At 45.3% G+C, this 16,727-nt stretch overlaps 1 protein-coding gene across 1 annotated transcript in view; it reads left to right on the forward strand.

Annotated features, from left to right (window-relative positions):
* The window catches only part of CFAP77 (cilia and flagella associated protein 77), a 59,771-nt gene that overhangs the window by 29,927 nt on the left and 13,117 nt on the right, over nucleotides 1–16,727 (forward strand). The window contains exons 2-3 of the mRNA XM_063316444.1: nucleotides 5,883–5,982; nucleotides 6,599–6,827. Of these exons, the coding sequence (XP_063172514.1) occupies nucleotides 5,883–5,982; nucleotides 6,599–6,827 (329 nt within the window). The remainder of the gene's footprint in view (nucleotides 1–5,882; nucleotides 5,983–6,598; nucleotides 6,828–16,727) is intronic.

The raw sequence follows: 16,727 nt of genomic DNA on the forward strand, positions 1-16,727 counted from the left end.
TAATGACATTATCCACACGTTGCCTTTGAGATTCTCTGTGGCACTGAGAGCCAGTTTAGTGTACTGGTTACAGGCACCAGGCTAGAAACCAGAAGGCTGTGAGTTCTGGTCTTGCTTTAGGCACAAAGCCAGCTGGGTGACTTTGGCCCAGTCCATCTCTCTCTCTCTCTCTCTCTCTCTCTCAGCCTTAGGAAGTAGGAGCCACCAAGCTACTAGAGAACCAGTTTGGTGTGGTGGTTAAAGGCACGGGATTAGAAGTTGGGAGAGCATGATTTCTAGTCCTGCCTTGGACATAAAGCCAACTGGGTGACTTTGAGCCAGTCCCCCTCTGTCAGTCCTAGGAAGAAGACGACAATGGCAAAACACTTCCCAAAAAGTTGCCAAGAAAACTGCATGGGCTTGTCCAGGCAGTCACCAAGAATCAAGGCTGGCTCAAAGAGATACACACACATGCACACAGCCCTGAAAATGTGAGTTCTCTACTTGCCTATCTTTACCTAGAAATTGCAGCTGTTGAAGTCCATCGTACCTAGAGGCAACCTGGTGAAGAAGGAGTGTTCATAAACTCTGCATTTGGCCTAGGAAGGTATCTGCAGTCCTTTGAAAGAATCAGAGCAGAATAGGTAGCAAGAAGGAAATATAATGTCCCCAGTTCTGAGGATCCTTAATAAAAATGTCTGTTTTCTATGTAAGTTGCTATTTTGCTGCCCACTTCTTCCTCTCCCCATTTTGATTCTGATCTAAACCATTAAAAACAGACATAAGCAAAACCTTTCGGGATGGTCTTTGCTCTTGATAGAATCCAACCCCTCTGGAAAATTGGGTGGGACTGTCAGGATCATTTAAAATCTTGACTGCACACACCCCCTTATATAAATCTACTTTATTCGTTGCTCTTCCTAGAACTAAAGATTTCTGAGGATCGGTGCTTTTCAAGAGGGGTGAATTCAGGCCATGTTTCATTCAGTTTGAGAAATCTCCCCCCATTCGTAAGGGCTTTGTACATCCTTCGGTTGATTTGGAACTAAAAAATCCTTTAAATACGTAGCAAATGGAGTGTGTTGGGTGAAAATAGATGCTAGCAGCAACGGAAAGGGTGCTTGAGTCAAGGAGGAAGCGGTCCATAGCCTGGTGTGGACCAACAACCACCACCTCATTTTTTTCTTGATTTTCTAACAGGAGACTAGAAGAAGGAAAAGGTTATTTACTGTCCCTTGCCCATCTTGTTTGAATTAAGTTTATTTCCCTTCTTTTTCTGTTACTTCCCAAAAGGACTGGTGATGGTGGTGACCCCTTCAAACAGAGCCCCTGAACCATGTTTAGATGGTTGAGTTCCTCCCTTCCAAAGCCAGAACGAGAGGGAATCTCGACAGGGACCCCAAGAAAACAAACGGGGGCATCCAGGAAGGACGTAAGAGTTGGTTTTAATTAGCCTGGAGAGGTGGGAAATAAGGCAGCGAAATAACATCTTAATGAGGTTTAATGAAGTTTAATGAAGTCATCCGCTGCGGAGGACAGCTGTGGGGGGCAGGAGGAACTTCATTTGTGCCAAGGCAAGTGAAAATTCTGCGTTGAATCAGTACAGCTTTGGATGCCATGTGCTTATATGGATTTTTTTTTTTAAAAAAAAAGCGGGGGGTAATTTGATAGGATTTGGTTGTCTTCTTCTAGCCTTTTGTGCTTTAGATTGTTATGGCTGGGAATATTTCCAGCTTGGCATTTGGCACATCAGAAATTAGAGCACCCCCAATTACATTTATTAATCTTGCAAAGAACCCCGCCCCCAGTGACAGGCACAGGAAGGCAAGGTACTGCCTTTTAGCTGATTTCAGAGCTGATTGTGAGTAACACATTGTCAATAAACCACTGTTCATCAGCCCTGGGGCGTGCTCAACCCCACCTTGTAATTTTTCCGTGACATTGCCAGGAGTTGAGTTCAACTTGAGGAAGACTGTGTCTTTTATGTCATGCCAACCCAGAAAATTGGACTAATTCTATGTCTAAAGGTCATCACAGATATGCCTGTGGCACAAAGGGGACATGTATTGAAATTTCAACCGATGCCAGTGGAGAGGTGATCATTTTCAACCTTCATCCGGGATGCAGATGTTTTTGGATCAAGACCTGCGCTGCGTTTGGTCTTGAGGGCTGCATGGGGGCAGGAAAGGTGGATAGGGCCAGAGTGTGTTTGGAACAAAAAAGAAAGCTTGATGTAATTGAACCATCATTAGGTGCCAGCCCTTTGAGGTATTTCAGACCAGGACACCAATGTTAAGAATGCCAATACTACTTTTATTATAAGGTTACAGTAAGACAATCTTGCAAGTCTGAATGCGCTTCCCCCTCCCTCCCTTCACCTTTGTGAGAACTAGGGAGGGACTTGTCTGAGATGCTTCCTCGGATTACCATTTTAGTCGAGACTCAGATTTCTTGTATCTGACTGTGGTCTTGGTTGCATCTCTTCCTCCTGTTCCTCAAGGTTATTCCTTCTGCCCATTATGGATGGATGGATGGAGGGAAGGATGGAGGGAAGGATGGAGGGAAGGAAGGAAGGAAGGATGGATAGATGGATGGATGGATGGATGGATGGATGGATGGATAGATAGATAGATAGATAGATAGAGTCAGCCCTTCACAGTAGACCAGACTAGGAAACCAAAATCATGGAGGACAATACTACTTTTATTATAAGGTTATAGTAAGACAATCTTGAAAGTCTGAATGCGCTTCCCACTCCCTCCCTTCACCTTCATGAGAGATAGGAAGGGGCTTGTCTGAGTCGCTTCCTCGGATTACCATTTTAGTCAAGACTCAGATTTCTTGTATCTGACTGTGGTCTTGGTTGCATCTCTTCCTCCTGTTCCTCAAGGTTATTCCTTCTGCCCATTATGGATGGGGGGAGGGAGGGAAGGATGGAGGGAAGGAAGGAAGGAAGGAAGGAAGGAAGGATGGATAGATGGATGGATGGATGGATGGATGGATGGATAGATAGAGTCAGCCCTTCACAGTAGACCAGACTAGGAAACCAAAATCATGGAGGACAATACTACTTTTATTATAAGGTTATAGTAAGACAATCTTGAAAGTCTGAATGTGCTTCCCACTCCCTCCATTCACCTTCATGAGAGATAGGGAGGGGCTTGTCTGAGTCGCTTCCTCGGATTACCATTCCAGTCCAGACTCAGATTGCTCATATCTGACTGTGGTCTTGGTTGCATCTCTTCCTCCTGTTCCTCAAGGTTACTCCTTCTGCCCATTATGGATGGATGGATGGAGACAGATAGATAAATAGATAGATAGATAGAGTCAACCCTTCACGTAGACCAGACTAGGAAACCAAAATCATGGAGGCCAATACTACTTTTATTATAAGGTTATAGTAACAGAATCTTGCAAGTCTGAATGCTCTTCCTTCTCCCTCCCTTTATCTTCATGAAAACTAGGCAGGGTCTTGTCTGAGATGCTTCCTCGGATTACCAATCTGCCCCAGACTCAGATTTCTCTTATCTCACCATTGTTTCAGTTGCTGCTCTTCTTCCTGCTCCTCAAGGTCATTCTCACAGCTGATTAATTCAGATAAAATGAAATAAATTGAATACAGTTTTTGCAACAGGTTCCCTAGGAACTCTGGGCTGTGTTCGTACAACCCAGTCATCCATGCTGACCAAATCATGGCTCGTTGAAGTAACTCAGTTGCCTGAGTTCACACAACCCACTGAGCTGCTAATGAGCTACTCACAGCTTCGCATAGTAAGTGCTGTGACCCTGCCCAGAAGACTTCTTTAAACTTTGATTATCTGTGGTCTAAAAATGGTTTGATCTGAAGGTGTTACACCAGCCTCCAGGGCATTTGCAACCTGTGGGTTTTTTAAGTTATGTCTATGTTGAACTGCCAAGAGATTTTAGTCCCATTTGACACTGGGTTTTCTGAGTGTGCTTCTTAATGTCCTGTGGGTGGGCCCCTTAGGAGGGCTTGTCTTGAAATGTGGCAGAGAAGACCTGGACATACATTTTAAGCATTTTGCTGAACAGATTTGCCACCTCCTTGAACCAACCAGGGTGGGAAGAGAAAAAACGAAACAGCTTCTCCATTGTCCATTGACAAAACACGAGCTGGGAGAGAAACCAGCGTTTTTTATTCCCACCCACCCTGCCAGTGTCCCAAACTCACTTCTTCTCCCCACTTTGCTTAGGAAGATTGAAGTTTCAAAGCAAGCTAATCTCTGACTGGCTTCACCATGGAGACATCAGTCAGGACAAAAAGGACAATCAGGGGTCAATTAATCCCACAGACGCCACAAAGCACAGGGGACACCAAGGGAAAGAAAGGGAGTTAATTTGAAAACTAAATAAAATGGTTCCTTGGTTACTGGCTGTTGTGCCTCCTCAATCCTCATTGAAGACTTTCGTTCAGCTCCGCCATATTGTCTTGGCCCAACCAACTTTCTCCTTGTCCACAATTGATCTTTTCCTGACCTGGCCTGTTCTTAAGTGAAAGACAGGCTGCTCTAAGGAGCATAGGAGATTTGTCAAACCACAATTACCATGCCCCATCCCAGCATATTTCTACACTTCTAGATGGATCTGTCCTACATTGGGGTAATGTTTGGATGTCAATGCCCAATTTTTCAGCAGAAACCAAGTCCTCTTGGGGAATTCTGGGATCAGATACCTGCATATCTAGGCCTTCCAATTCCAGATTTTTGACAAATAAAGCATTCTTTTTGTGCTTAAAAACCCTCCTGTTAGTGTTGTTTCCACAGTGGCTGACTGGTCACACCATTAGTTAGAGGTTTTTAATCTTTGCACTGGCCCAAAGTTACAAGATTTGTAGGCTTACCCCCATGAATAAAACAAAATGAATGATTTCATCGGGATTAGGTAGGGCTGGGCGGGAAATGAATACAAAGCAGCACTTCTTTTTTAATCCTTAAATTTTAATTCATACACCCCATAAAGCAATGGTAAAACCTTGCAACTTTGTGGTCTAAACGTTTTTCACAATCAAACCATCAGATATGAATCTATTTTTAAATGGGAAAGAAGAGCTGGTTTAGTTCAGCACCATTTCCAAAAACTGGGTTTTATTTTCAAGAGGGACACTCTCCTTTTTTTCCATTTAGGAAAGAGGTTTGCTCTTTGGAGCAAAATTTGCAAAAGTGCCCCCCCCCCACCAAAATTTGCTTGTGGTCCCCAGCTTTTTGCAACACAAGAAGTGTTTCTCAGCAGAGGGTGTTCAGCGCTATCCCACTTCTGCCACCAATAATCTACTAGAACAATCAGGAGACCATCCAATTAAAGACAAGTGGGCTAGCATACAAATAAAAACACACCTTATCGGGTTCTCACAATGCTCTTAACCAGATGACTGAATTAATCCATCCTCTGGATTGGTACTACACATGGCATCATAAATTAGCCAAATGGTCTGTATTCACACGCCAGTTGTGATCTGGGAAGTGTAGAAATTCTGTACTTAGAAATGTTGTCAATAAATAAACAACACACATACATACAAACAGCCATGGCTAGACTTCGAATGGGATGGGTTTTCTAATCCGAAACAAAGTCCAGGTCAGTCCTGAGATGTCTGAAGCCCAGTTGTGTCTCTTTACAATATGGAAGACTTACGTAGTGGTAAATAACATGGACTATGCGCCTGGCACCGGTTCAGAGCTATTTCCTTTTAAATTTCAGACATTAACAGTTAACCCTTGAAAACGCATGCTGGAACAAAGCACCGGCACGCCCAGGCACGCCCACCAAAGTAAAGCGTGCTTGCAAGCTAGGCATCCTTGTTTGTTACAATTAGAGGATTGGGGCTTGCAAAGATTTTTACATTGGTGGATATCTGTCTAATGGGTTTGTATTTCTTCTTGCAGCCGGAAATTGGGAAACCTCGTAGAAATAACTACACTCTTCCAGGTTATGGTTTTAACTATGGATTGTATTTACATGGAAACGATGGAGGTGTCCCTGAAGGTAGGCTGATTGATGTGTTGATAACATCTACAGGTAGTCCTCACTTAACAACTATTCGCTTAGCGACGGTTCAGACGGTGCTGAAAAAAAGGACTTACAACCGGTACTCACGCTTACGACCGTCACAGCATCCCCACAGTCATGTGATCACAATTTGGATGCTTGGCAATCAGCTTGCCTTTATGACCGTCTCAGGGTCCCATGGTCACGTGATCACCATTTTCGACCTTCCCGGCTGGCTTCTGGCAAGCAAAATCAATGGGGAACCACGTGATTCATTTAACAACCACGTGGTTCACTTAACCCCTGCGGTGATTCGCTTAACGACCACCACAAAAAAGGTCATGAAATCAGGTTGGATTCACCTAATGACCGCTTTGCTTAGCAACCCAAATTCTGGTCCAATTGTGGTCATTAAGTGAGGACTACCTGTAGTGCTGTGCAGGCTAGAGAAGTCCCTTCCACCACCACCAACTGGGAAGCTTGGGCTACGTGTTTTTCACCCAGCTTCAGCTCCACAAACCTCCCACCACTTGATTTCTTTCCTTGGTTTCTGAATTAGGGGTGCCTTCTTTCAATGTCCTTGGCCTCTCCTTAACTCCTCCTCTTTTCCCAGCCATTTGCCACTGGCATGCCATGAAGCCCAGGATTATTTTGGAGAAGGAGAAACCCCGTGATTACCAGGCCACCAACTGCCACGCTGTCAAGGACGGCTACACCACGGCCCACGAGCAGAACCTTTACCGCAAGATAAAGGACTTCCGCATCAACGTAGAGGACGAACGTCGATTCAAGAAGACGCCGCCCAAAGTCCCGGCAGACATGACTTATGGAAGGCCACCACGGTGAGAGGCAGAAGGTTTCCCACCAAGGGGGTTGGGCTGGAGGGCTGAATCGAATCATTCGTTTGCAGGGGTCTTCATTTATGGAACCTTCCCCCGTCTTCCCATGACACTGCACTCCCTGGGAGACCCAGGGAACATCTGGCGCGTGTGCGTTCAGGTCGGGGTGGAGCCCCACGTTTCCTGGGGGTCCAGAAGGAAAGCATAAAAATGGCACGAGGCAGGACCACCTTATATATACAGTATTTTCCCACCATTTTTTATCTCCAGAATGGATGATAACCTCTTCTAGAGTAGAAGATGGTGAACACATACCCAGTAAAACCACAAATCATTCTCCGTTCCTGAGGACTTCTTGGATGCACTTGCATAGGTTTCTCCCCTACTCCCATGTAAGCTTAAAAGTCACCTGTAGCCATGATGGTGATGATGGTGATAATGAGCTGGATGTGGGCTACCGGTAGTCCTCGCTTAACGTCCATTCATTTAGTGATGGTTTGGGCTTACGGTGCTGAAAAAACCAACTTACAACGGGTCCTCACACTTAAGACTCTTGCAGCATCCCCACGGTCAAATGATCACAATTTGGGCACTTGGCAACCGGTTCACATTTGTGACTCGTGGCATCCCATGATCATGCGATAGCCATTTTTTACCTTCCTGGCCAGCTTCTGGCAAGCAAAATCAATGGGGAACCACATGATTCGCTTAACAACCATGTTCCCTTAACACCTGGGGTGCTTCACTTAACAACTGCCGCAAAAAATGTCATAAGATGGGTTGGATTCACTTAATGACCACTATTCCAGTCCCAATTGTGGTCGTTCAGCGAGGACTACTTGTACATATTTTTACATTGGTTGTTTTACCAAGCAGACATTCTGAAACACTGCTCTCTTCCACCTTGTAAAATTCCTTGTTCCTTCTATGCCCTGCTCCAGATTAGAGCGTTAGGTTATAGATTTCATTTTAAAAAGCTAATTGCTACTAAAGATTTTATTTTAAGAAAAATAACAAAAGGGAGGAGGGAAGAATTATTTGCGTGGGGAGGTTGTGATGAACAGCAGCCTGCCTTGTGCCCGCTAGCAAATGGGGCAGATTTGCATATGCAAATGGAATGGATTTTAAAATGGTATTTAATGACAATTTTCATCACAGGCACTAACATTAATTGCAGCCATATGAAAATGCAGCGTTTGGTTGCTGTTAGCAGCAAAAGCCCCGGCCATAAAGCTTTATCTTGATTAGAACTAGCCATCATGGGTATGACAAGGATTGTCCGTTAAATGGCAAACAAAGAGCTTTTAAGCTGCAAAAAATAATTCCCCCTCCCACCACACCGGGCGGAATCTGCATCAATTTTGCTTTATTTCTTCATAAACGGAGGTTAAGTGGCTGCCCGGGAGAAATCCTGGCATGGCCTCATATCCGCCCCCCCTGCCCCTGTTTTCACATTAATAAATAACAAGGGACATCCATCCCAACCCAGAGAAATTGCCAGGATTTTGCCCAACAGCTGGGAGAGATGAGCTATTCATTTCCAGTTATTACAATCCATCTCCAATCTTCTTTAATCGCTTCCTTTTAGGCCGGCCGGCCAACTGTATTTATTCCCCCACTTTAAAAACACGGTGTAGATCACACCCAATTATTGGATCATTACAGCCACTTTGGGTTTAAAAAGAAAACGAGGAGGAGGAGGGAGGGGTGGGGTTTAACCCATTCCTCTGGATTGGTAAATTTAGGGGCTGGTCCCCAAACGATGGAGGGGCTGCTATAAATCTCAGCTAACTTCCCTCTTACTTTCTACCGTGTATCTCCCTCTTCACCACTTCAGACTGAAATAACTCCTGCCAACAAAATCCTGTAAAGAGGGGTTGGCTTTCAAAAAGTTGTCCCCACCCCCCTATTTTCCTAAGGTGACAGAAAGGGGAAATGGCTATCTTGGAGAGGCGTCCTGTCGGCTGGCTAATTTTTACTGGCCATGGATCGTGCGGGGAGGCGTCAACGATGGTTCGCCCCGTTGTCGTTTTGCGTCAAGGGGATGACACTGATTGCCTATGGAATCAATGTCAGTTATTCCATATACTGATGAACGTCAGTTGGTTATTGAAGGTCGCCCTTCGTTTGATGGCCAGAACAACAGCCTTGTGGGGTAGGTTAGGCAGAGAGGAAGGGACTGGCCCTGCATCTTTCAGTTGGCTTCTATAGGTGACGTTGGACTTACAGGTCAGCGTTCCTATTCTGAGCCCAACACATTAACCACTGCACTGTGCTGCCCTTTTTCCTGGCCCCACCCACTTCTTTTTCCTGGCTCCACTCCCTTTCTAGCATGCCTCCCTCCCGCCCCGGGAAGCCACCCCAAGGCCTGAAAACGTTTGCACGCCCTTATTCTGCAACATTCTGTTCCTTGGACAGCTCCCATCCATTCTGGCACATCATTTGTCCCTCTGTGATCTGTGTTCACTGGGATCTAAGCCCCACTAACATCTAGTCTCTGCAGAGAGGAAAGCGGTGTGCATTCAGAGCCACTCCCCCCCAAGAGATCCTCTTTTTCTTTAGGAGAGAGGAAACGCCTTTCTTTGCTCATCAAGGGCATTTTAGAAGCCCAGACAAGGCTCCAGTGTCTGGATGTCTCCATCCATCGTCCATCTGCAAGATTTTTGCTGTGCCTGCTTGCAGTTAACGTGCCCCAAATGTGGCAAAGCTGTTTGCCTTGGAATAACCAGGTTATTCTGAGACAGTGTTTTGGGCCAGCTCTGATTGTATGCATTTTGCTCCATTCACCCCTGCCTTGGTGTCTCCCTCAACCCCAACCTGCAGCCCCCTTTGCTTTCCTTCCTATTTTGTTCCCTACACGGCTGGCTTTTGTCGTCAGGACTCGTAAAAAGGACATTTTTCACATCCTTTCCCCCCCCCCCTTCTTTTCCTCTTAAGTTTTGGACAGAGATTTATGGGTAGGGATTGGCACCGGGAGGGGCGAGGGAGGCACAGATGGGGCGATAACAGATAATATGGCGGTTCCCAGGAGTCTGATTGAGGATCGTAGCCTATTCATCAGCAGCCAATGGCTCATGCCAAGGTCAGCGCTAACGAGGAAGAGGTAGCTTTTCCGGGGCTCCCATGGGGCTCCCTCCGATAAGGTTGCTCAGCGCTGCACTCCAGCTTCTGATCTTTACAAGGGCTGCCTCGTGCAAACCAGAATTTGCAGCATGAGGCCCTTTCTTCCAGCTGCCCGTGTCTGCAAACAGGCTGCCATGTGCTCATAAAGCACCTGCCAGGCGTATATGGGATGTACAGCGTCCCTGTTTAGTGCTTGGCTTGGATTCATTTGCTTTAAACTGAAGTTGCCTGCGCACGCTCACACACACGAGCGCGCACACACACACTCCAGCCCCTCTTTTCCTCTTGAAGAAGGAGCACGCCTCTTCCTGCTCTTACCAACCCCACCTCCCCAAGCAGGGAGCGCAAAGGCACAATTGCGCAACTTACAGCCTTTGCATCAGACCTGATGATGCGATTTACACCATTGAGTCATGGGACACATGTTATTGTTCTGGCGCCATCGTGGTTTGTTCTAGACCCAGACCCAGCTGCCCCACAGGGGGATTATGTTTTCTTTTCTTGTCAAGACCTGACAAATTGCTTCACCAGAAGTCACCAAGGCTGCCTATTTTGGCTGTTAGCCCTTGAGGAGTGACAAAAACGGTTCTGGGGGGTGTTGTGTGGGTCTCAGGGCATGGTTTTCCCAACCCTGTGCTAGAAAATGCAGGCTTTGCTTTGTAGTTGGCTCCTCCTTGGCTTGTTTTAAATTCCCAGTAAAATAATCTGCAGGAGGAGGAAGAAGAGGAAGAGGGAAGAAGAACAGAGACAGGAGGAGGAGAAAGAGGAGGTCCGGTGAGCAAGGAAGCTCGCAGATGCCAAGGGATGTATCTCTGGACTCATGGATGGGAGAACATAAGACCCAAAGACCTTCTTGGAGCACAGCTCCATTCCTAGGGGTCTTTTTTTCCCCAGATGGTTCCTGCCTGGACTTCTCCTGAAGCTCCCAGCCAGAAAATAGGATTGGTGTCAAGTTCCCCCCAGATACAAGGATGGTCAATTCAACAAGGAATTATTTCGTCCCTCAATACAGGATACAACTGCTGTCGCCACTAATTTGTGCATCGACGCTTGATTTAGGAGCTGCAGGACAGATACCAAAGAATCAGAACACCAAGAGAGACACCGTAAAGTTTATTAAGGATTTGTCCTCACTGAGCCAGGGGGTCTGTCCAGCCTTCCCCAGAGGTGGCTTCCGTAGGGCATGTTTTACAGCCCTACAATTTCTTTTGCCCCCTCGACCTGCAGAGGTGCTTGGTGTAGGCATCAGCAAAAAAGGTTAGATATTAATGAGGATTAAGCATCTGGCAGCGACTGGGTGCCTGCTACAACAACAGAGGAATCTAATTATCTCATTGGGGCTGGAGCAAAATGTTTGTCATCTCACTTCTCACAAGAGTAGATAGGAAGAGCTAGCTTGTCTAAGCCACCCCTCTTCCAGGTGTTACTTGAAAAATGCAGGTCAATGCCAGGACAACTGCCATATCAGACCATTGACAGCCTCGCAGAGGACAGAGGGGGGGGGTACAAAAAATATTCCCTGTCATCCTTCAAAACTCTTTTATAGCACCACTCCCTATGAAGAAAAGTCTTCTCTTCCTTGTTTCATTCCCATCCATTGAAAAGAGTTGCCATGTCTACATTCTTGGCATTCTTTCAGTCTTGTCTGAGTTTTTCCTGCCACTAGCAAAGGACTGATGCCTGGTCATTTCTTTGCTTAGCTCCATACCCATCAGGGTGATCTACATAACCAAATCCTATCCCCAGACTTCTTGGGTCATCTTACATCAAATGCTGTAGGTCAGCACAAAAGACCACTTTATGCTTCAAATAAGACTGGATTGAATCTCCAAATCAGATGGATTCTCCAAATCTGATGACTGAACTCATTTAGAACATCAAATCAGATGGATCCTCTCCAGGCCTTCAGTCGACTTTTCTTGTTCTGAAGGGAATGGACTTTCTGCATCAATTGGATCCATTTAGACAATTCTGTTTAGAAATCTAAACCAGATCTTAAACTCAAGTACGATTTTGGCCCATTCACACATCTCTAAGATTCATTACCTTCCCTCCCTGCCCCTCATTCAACTCTGTAAAATTGATGTTAGCCTGATGCACCCAAAAGATGCATCAGCTTAAGATGGCAGTGATGAATCCCTGATACATCTTTTTAAGCTGTTTAACTGCAGAATTTATTCTTTCAATGGTATCCACACATGTGAATCCTCCCAGCCAAATAACAGATCTGCTCTCGACAGGAGACGGGGGCTGCCCGTGGTGAAATCATTTATATTATCACTCTCAATTGCATAAGGAAGCGTGTTCAAGCTAATGGAAATGAGGGCCATCTGTAGAATCACCCAACTAGCGTAATAACATTCCACCGTCCTTATATCTCTGGCCAAGCGAGACGGCCACTATTAAAAATTTAACTCTCCCCTCCATGCTCGCCAACACAAACACCACATATACCCCAGGTTTGCTGCTGAGTTTTGCTTGCATTCCTACCTGCCAAAGTCCCAGGAGTTGTGGGTCTCCCTGTCTCCATCTTTGAAAGGGAAAATGAGAACGAATGCCCCTCATTTTTGAAACACTGGCTTTCTCCACACGGTTTTACAGCCTGGGCCAATTCCGATGGTGATCTGTGAAACAGGGTGAGGCTTCTAACATGGCGTCCTGCTTGGGAGGTGTCGGGAGAAAAGGATGGGTCGTTTATACCCAGTTTACCCTCCTCACTCACTCTTTCTTCTGCCGGGGCTAAAGGCTGCCTTGTGGGGCTGATATTATAATAATAACAACAACAGCAGCAATAATAATAATAATAGCAACAACAAAGCCATTGCAAACGGTCATTAATACCTGGGCATTAGAACTATGGCCTGCTTTCCTCTTCTGCTATTCCTCTTTTATTTCATTTTTTTAACGTTGACCAGGCCACCAACAATTTAAAAAGAAAACAAGGCCCAGTGGCCCTCTTTCCTAATTAAGGGTGAGAACGAGGGGCTTTGGGGGGTAAATAAGTGCTTCGGTATCTTGTCCATCCTGCGTTCAGCACCGTCCTTGTTAAATAAGACAGGTCCGTTATCCAAAGGGGAACAATTATAGCTACAGAGGAGAGAAGGACTGAAGGATGCTTTGGCCCAGTCTCTGGCTGCCCCAGCCTCGGCCCGTAGGCAACGCTCTCCTTGCTGCCCAGCAAAAAACAGACCAAATCTATAATGGGAAGTTTCTCAGCATCTTTTGATCCCTTGCATTTTGTTTTTCCTTATACGTGATTTTTACTGAAACTTTTAAAAAAGAAGATAAAAACTAATAGGGAGGGAGGGAGGGAGGGAGGAGTGCAAGAAAAATTAAAAAGACAAAGAATAGAAAAGGAAGAAAAAAGATAGAAAGAAGTGGCTTCCGATCTTTACGGCGGTTATAAGTATAGTGACATTTTAACCTCTCTCTCTTAAGTTACATCATAATTCTTTCTATAATCTGTCTATAATCTGATCATCAAAGCCATAAATCACAAGTTCTTTTTTTTTATGCATTCTTTAATGTTTACTTTTCCTCTTGGGACTAATGGATAGTTGGAAAAAAGCCATGGAAGATTGTTTCAATATATGATTAATGCATTGAGAGTGTTATATGTGCAGAGATGGAAAGATTTTACATTACCCCCTCCAGAGGGATGGTTGGTGAAAACCTCTTACGGATCCCTTGCATTTTGGAACTAAGATGCAGAAGTGAGGATAAGAGGGCATTACTTGGTCACTGGATTGTCGTGCAAGGTGGCAACAGAGCCTAGCTGGCTTTGGCTGATCTCAAGCAGCTAACCAGGGCCATCCCTGGTTAGGGCTTGGATAGGAGACCACTGGGAACTCCATGATCATAGGCAAGACTGGGAAGTGGAAAAAATAATCTGGAAGAAGGCGATGGTAAACTACATATGGTTGCTTAGGAATTATGATGGATAGTCCAAGAAAGCATCTGCTATTGAGTTCAACCTGAAGAAGGCTTTTACTGGGGTCTTCCCATTGCAGTACTTAACAAAGAAACAGTGTGGTGTAGTGGTTGAATGTTCACCCATGTCCTCCTTTGACCGCCCACACAGGCCTTGTCACATATTCTGAAACACCCACAGAAAGCCCTTGATCTTCTGGATCTAAACTTCTGGTGCTGTTTCTGGCATATCTATGAAGTGTAGAGGGACGCGGTGGCGCTGCGCGTTAAACCGCTGAGCTGCTGAGCTTGCCGATCGGAAGGTCGGCGGTTCGAATCCGCCTGACAGGGTGAGCTCCCGTTGCTAGTCCCAGCTCCTGCCAACCTAGCAGTTCAAAAACATGCAAATGTGAGTAGATCAATAGGTACTGCTTCGGCGGGCAGGTAACGGCGTTCCGTGTAGTCATGCCGGCCACATGACCACGGAGGAAGTGTCTACGGACAAACGCCGGCTCTTCAGCTTTGAAACGGAGATGAGCACCGCCCCCTAGAGTCGGACACAACTGGACTTAATGTCAAGGGAAACCTTTACCTTTACCTTATGAAGTGTAGGGTAATTGTGTGATGTAAGTAGGTGATCAGAAGTTATGGGGTGGGTTTTTTGGAAGTGTGTGTGTTTTTGGAGGGGACTCTGTTTAAAGATCAAACAAAGTTTAGAAGGCCATAAAGTTTAAATCTGTTTGAAGATCAAACGAAGTTTAGAAAGCCATAAAGACTCTGCCCCATGGTGATCTCTTGGGAGATCGGTGATATCCATCCTTGTCTTGGAAATATCAGATAGGGACTGGACAGCCTAAATCCCGGTTTAGACATATATCTCTGACTTAATGCCAAGTATCTTCTCAGTCTTTCCTGCCTCACAAGGTAGTTCTGAGAATCACAGATATCAGGAGAAAGAACCATGTCTGTTATTTTGAACCACTTGGAATAGAGGTGGGGTCTAAAGACTGAAAATATCACTTGGGCCAGAATGCTCAGAGACGAAACAGATCAGACAAAATTAACATCGTATGGAGGAAACTTACACGCGATGTACGTAAAGAAGAGACGGGGCTTTGATTGAATCGTTGCGGCTACCATCTTGACTTCTTTGACCACACCCTGTGGGACACCCCTGCTCCAGCAGTGCAAATTCAGAAGCAAGATGAAAGAAATTGAGCATCAGGAAGTGAGGAAGAGAGAAACTGAAAACGTATCCCACCTCACAGGGAGTTGGGGGGGGAACTGTCCTTGGTGCTGGACTGCTCTGTGACGCCCCCCCCCCCCAAGGGCAGTGTTTCTCAACCTTGGCAACTTGCAGATGTGTGGACTTCAACTCCCAGAATCCCCCAGCCATGCTGGGTGGGGATTTCTGGGAGTTGAAGTCCACACATCTGCAAATTGCCAAGGTTGAGAAACATAGCTCAAGGGGGTAGTTTGGGCATGTCCTGGGGGTACAGAGCAATTGGTTTGTGAGTCAAGGATCCAGTTTGGGACTGCCTCTGATGAGATGCTTGTGCAAAACAGCAAGAGTCTGGGATTTTTTGTGGGGGTCATGAAATGTTTCAAGACCAGGAAAGGGGGGTCATTGGGCTAAACTGTTTAAGAGCCCCTGCGTTACAGTCTGGGTTTGTTCCTGAATTAAGTTCCTAAGCAACTACTTTGCTCTAAGACCCAGAATCACCCACTTCTTCCCCACTCCTGTTTGCTGAGATCTGTCCTCCAAGTCCACTCTGGCCACACTTGATTTCCCATCGCTGCCAGCTCTTGATTCCTCTTCGCTGGGATTCATCTGCTCAGTTATTTCTGCGCTGGGTCTGAACTGTCGGGTCTGAAAAGATGTGTTTTGTAAGTTTTGCAGCTGCAAAAGTTTTCAGAGGAAATTGACATGCTGCTCCAGAGGACTGCGATGCTACCGTTGTTCCAAGCCCACCTCGCTCATCAGTTGGTCCTCATGCATAGATTTTAATTTTAACAAAACTGCTGTCTCTTGTGAAAGCAGCGTCAACATAGGAAGAGGCAAACCCTCCTCTGGAGTTGAACACTTCCTCTGCTGTCACTGATTTTCCAGGGATTTTTTTAAAAACAGCCTCTGGCTACTCTTCCAAATTAGTACCCACTGATGACCAATTATTTTGCCCAACTGTGAATTGGAAGGTGTAACTAAAATCCAGTTTGTCACACCCAAGGCTTTCCCCTTGAAACACCTTTCAACCACCGTGTTCTGAAATCCCCTTAGAAGGTTCTGATGTTCCCTGGGAAATTTCACCTTCCATTCAAGAAAATAAAATTAAAATTGAAAAAGTTTTAATGAGCTGTGAGGATGTGATGGACCGTCAGTGGAAAACTCTGTTCTAATCCCAGTAGAGAACTATTTCGCCAAAAAAGCGAATCACACCTGTCAGGATTTTACATGTGTACACCCCCAAAAAGTGTCAGACTTCTATTTGCAAATTATAATGATTGTTTCTTTTCATCTCTGATTCCATTTTTAGAGAGAAAGGGGGAGGGGAGAGAGAAAAAGAGAGGAACTGGCTTCCTCATATCTACAAAAAAAATAAGGGAGAGTTTGTCATTCATTTCAAGCTTCTGCAATTTTGATTTTAAAATACTGTTAATAGTTCATTACATTTTTTTAAACAACTTATTTGGCAGCAAAAGGGAGCTCATTAAAAAAAAATAGCAGGTAGGTTTCCAGAAAGATCAGCTCAATGTCTTTGCTATAACCAGGTGGAATAGGGACGTATCTTCCCCAGTTAAGTACTTCCTAGCTCTTGAAAATAATTTAGCAGAGGAGTTTATTAAAAATACAAAAGGAGGGAGGAATAGATG

Source organism: Candoia aspera, chromosome 16, assembly GCF_035149785.1.
Source record: "Candoia aspera isolate rCanAsp1 chromosome 16, rCanAsp1.hap2, whole genome shotgun sequence".
In the NCBI taxonomy this organism is placed as follows: domain Eukaryota; kingdom Metazoa; phylum Chordata; class Lepidosauria; order Squamata; family Boidae; genus Candoia; species Candoia aspera.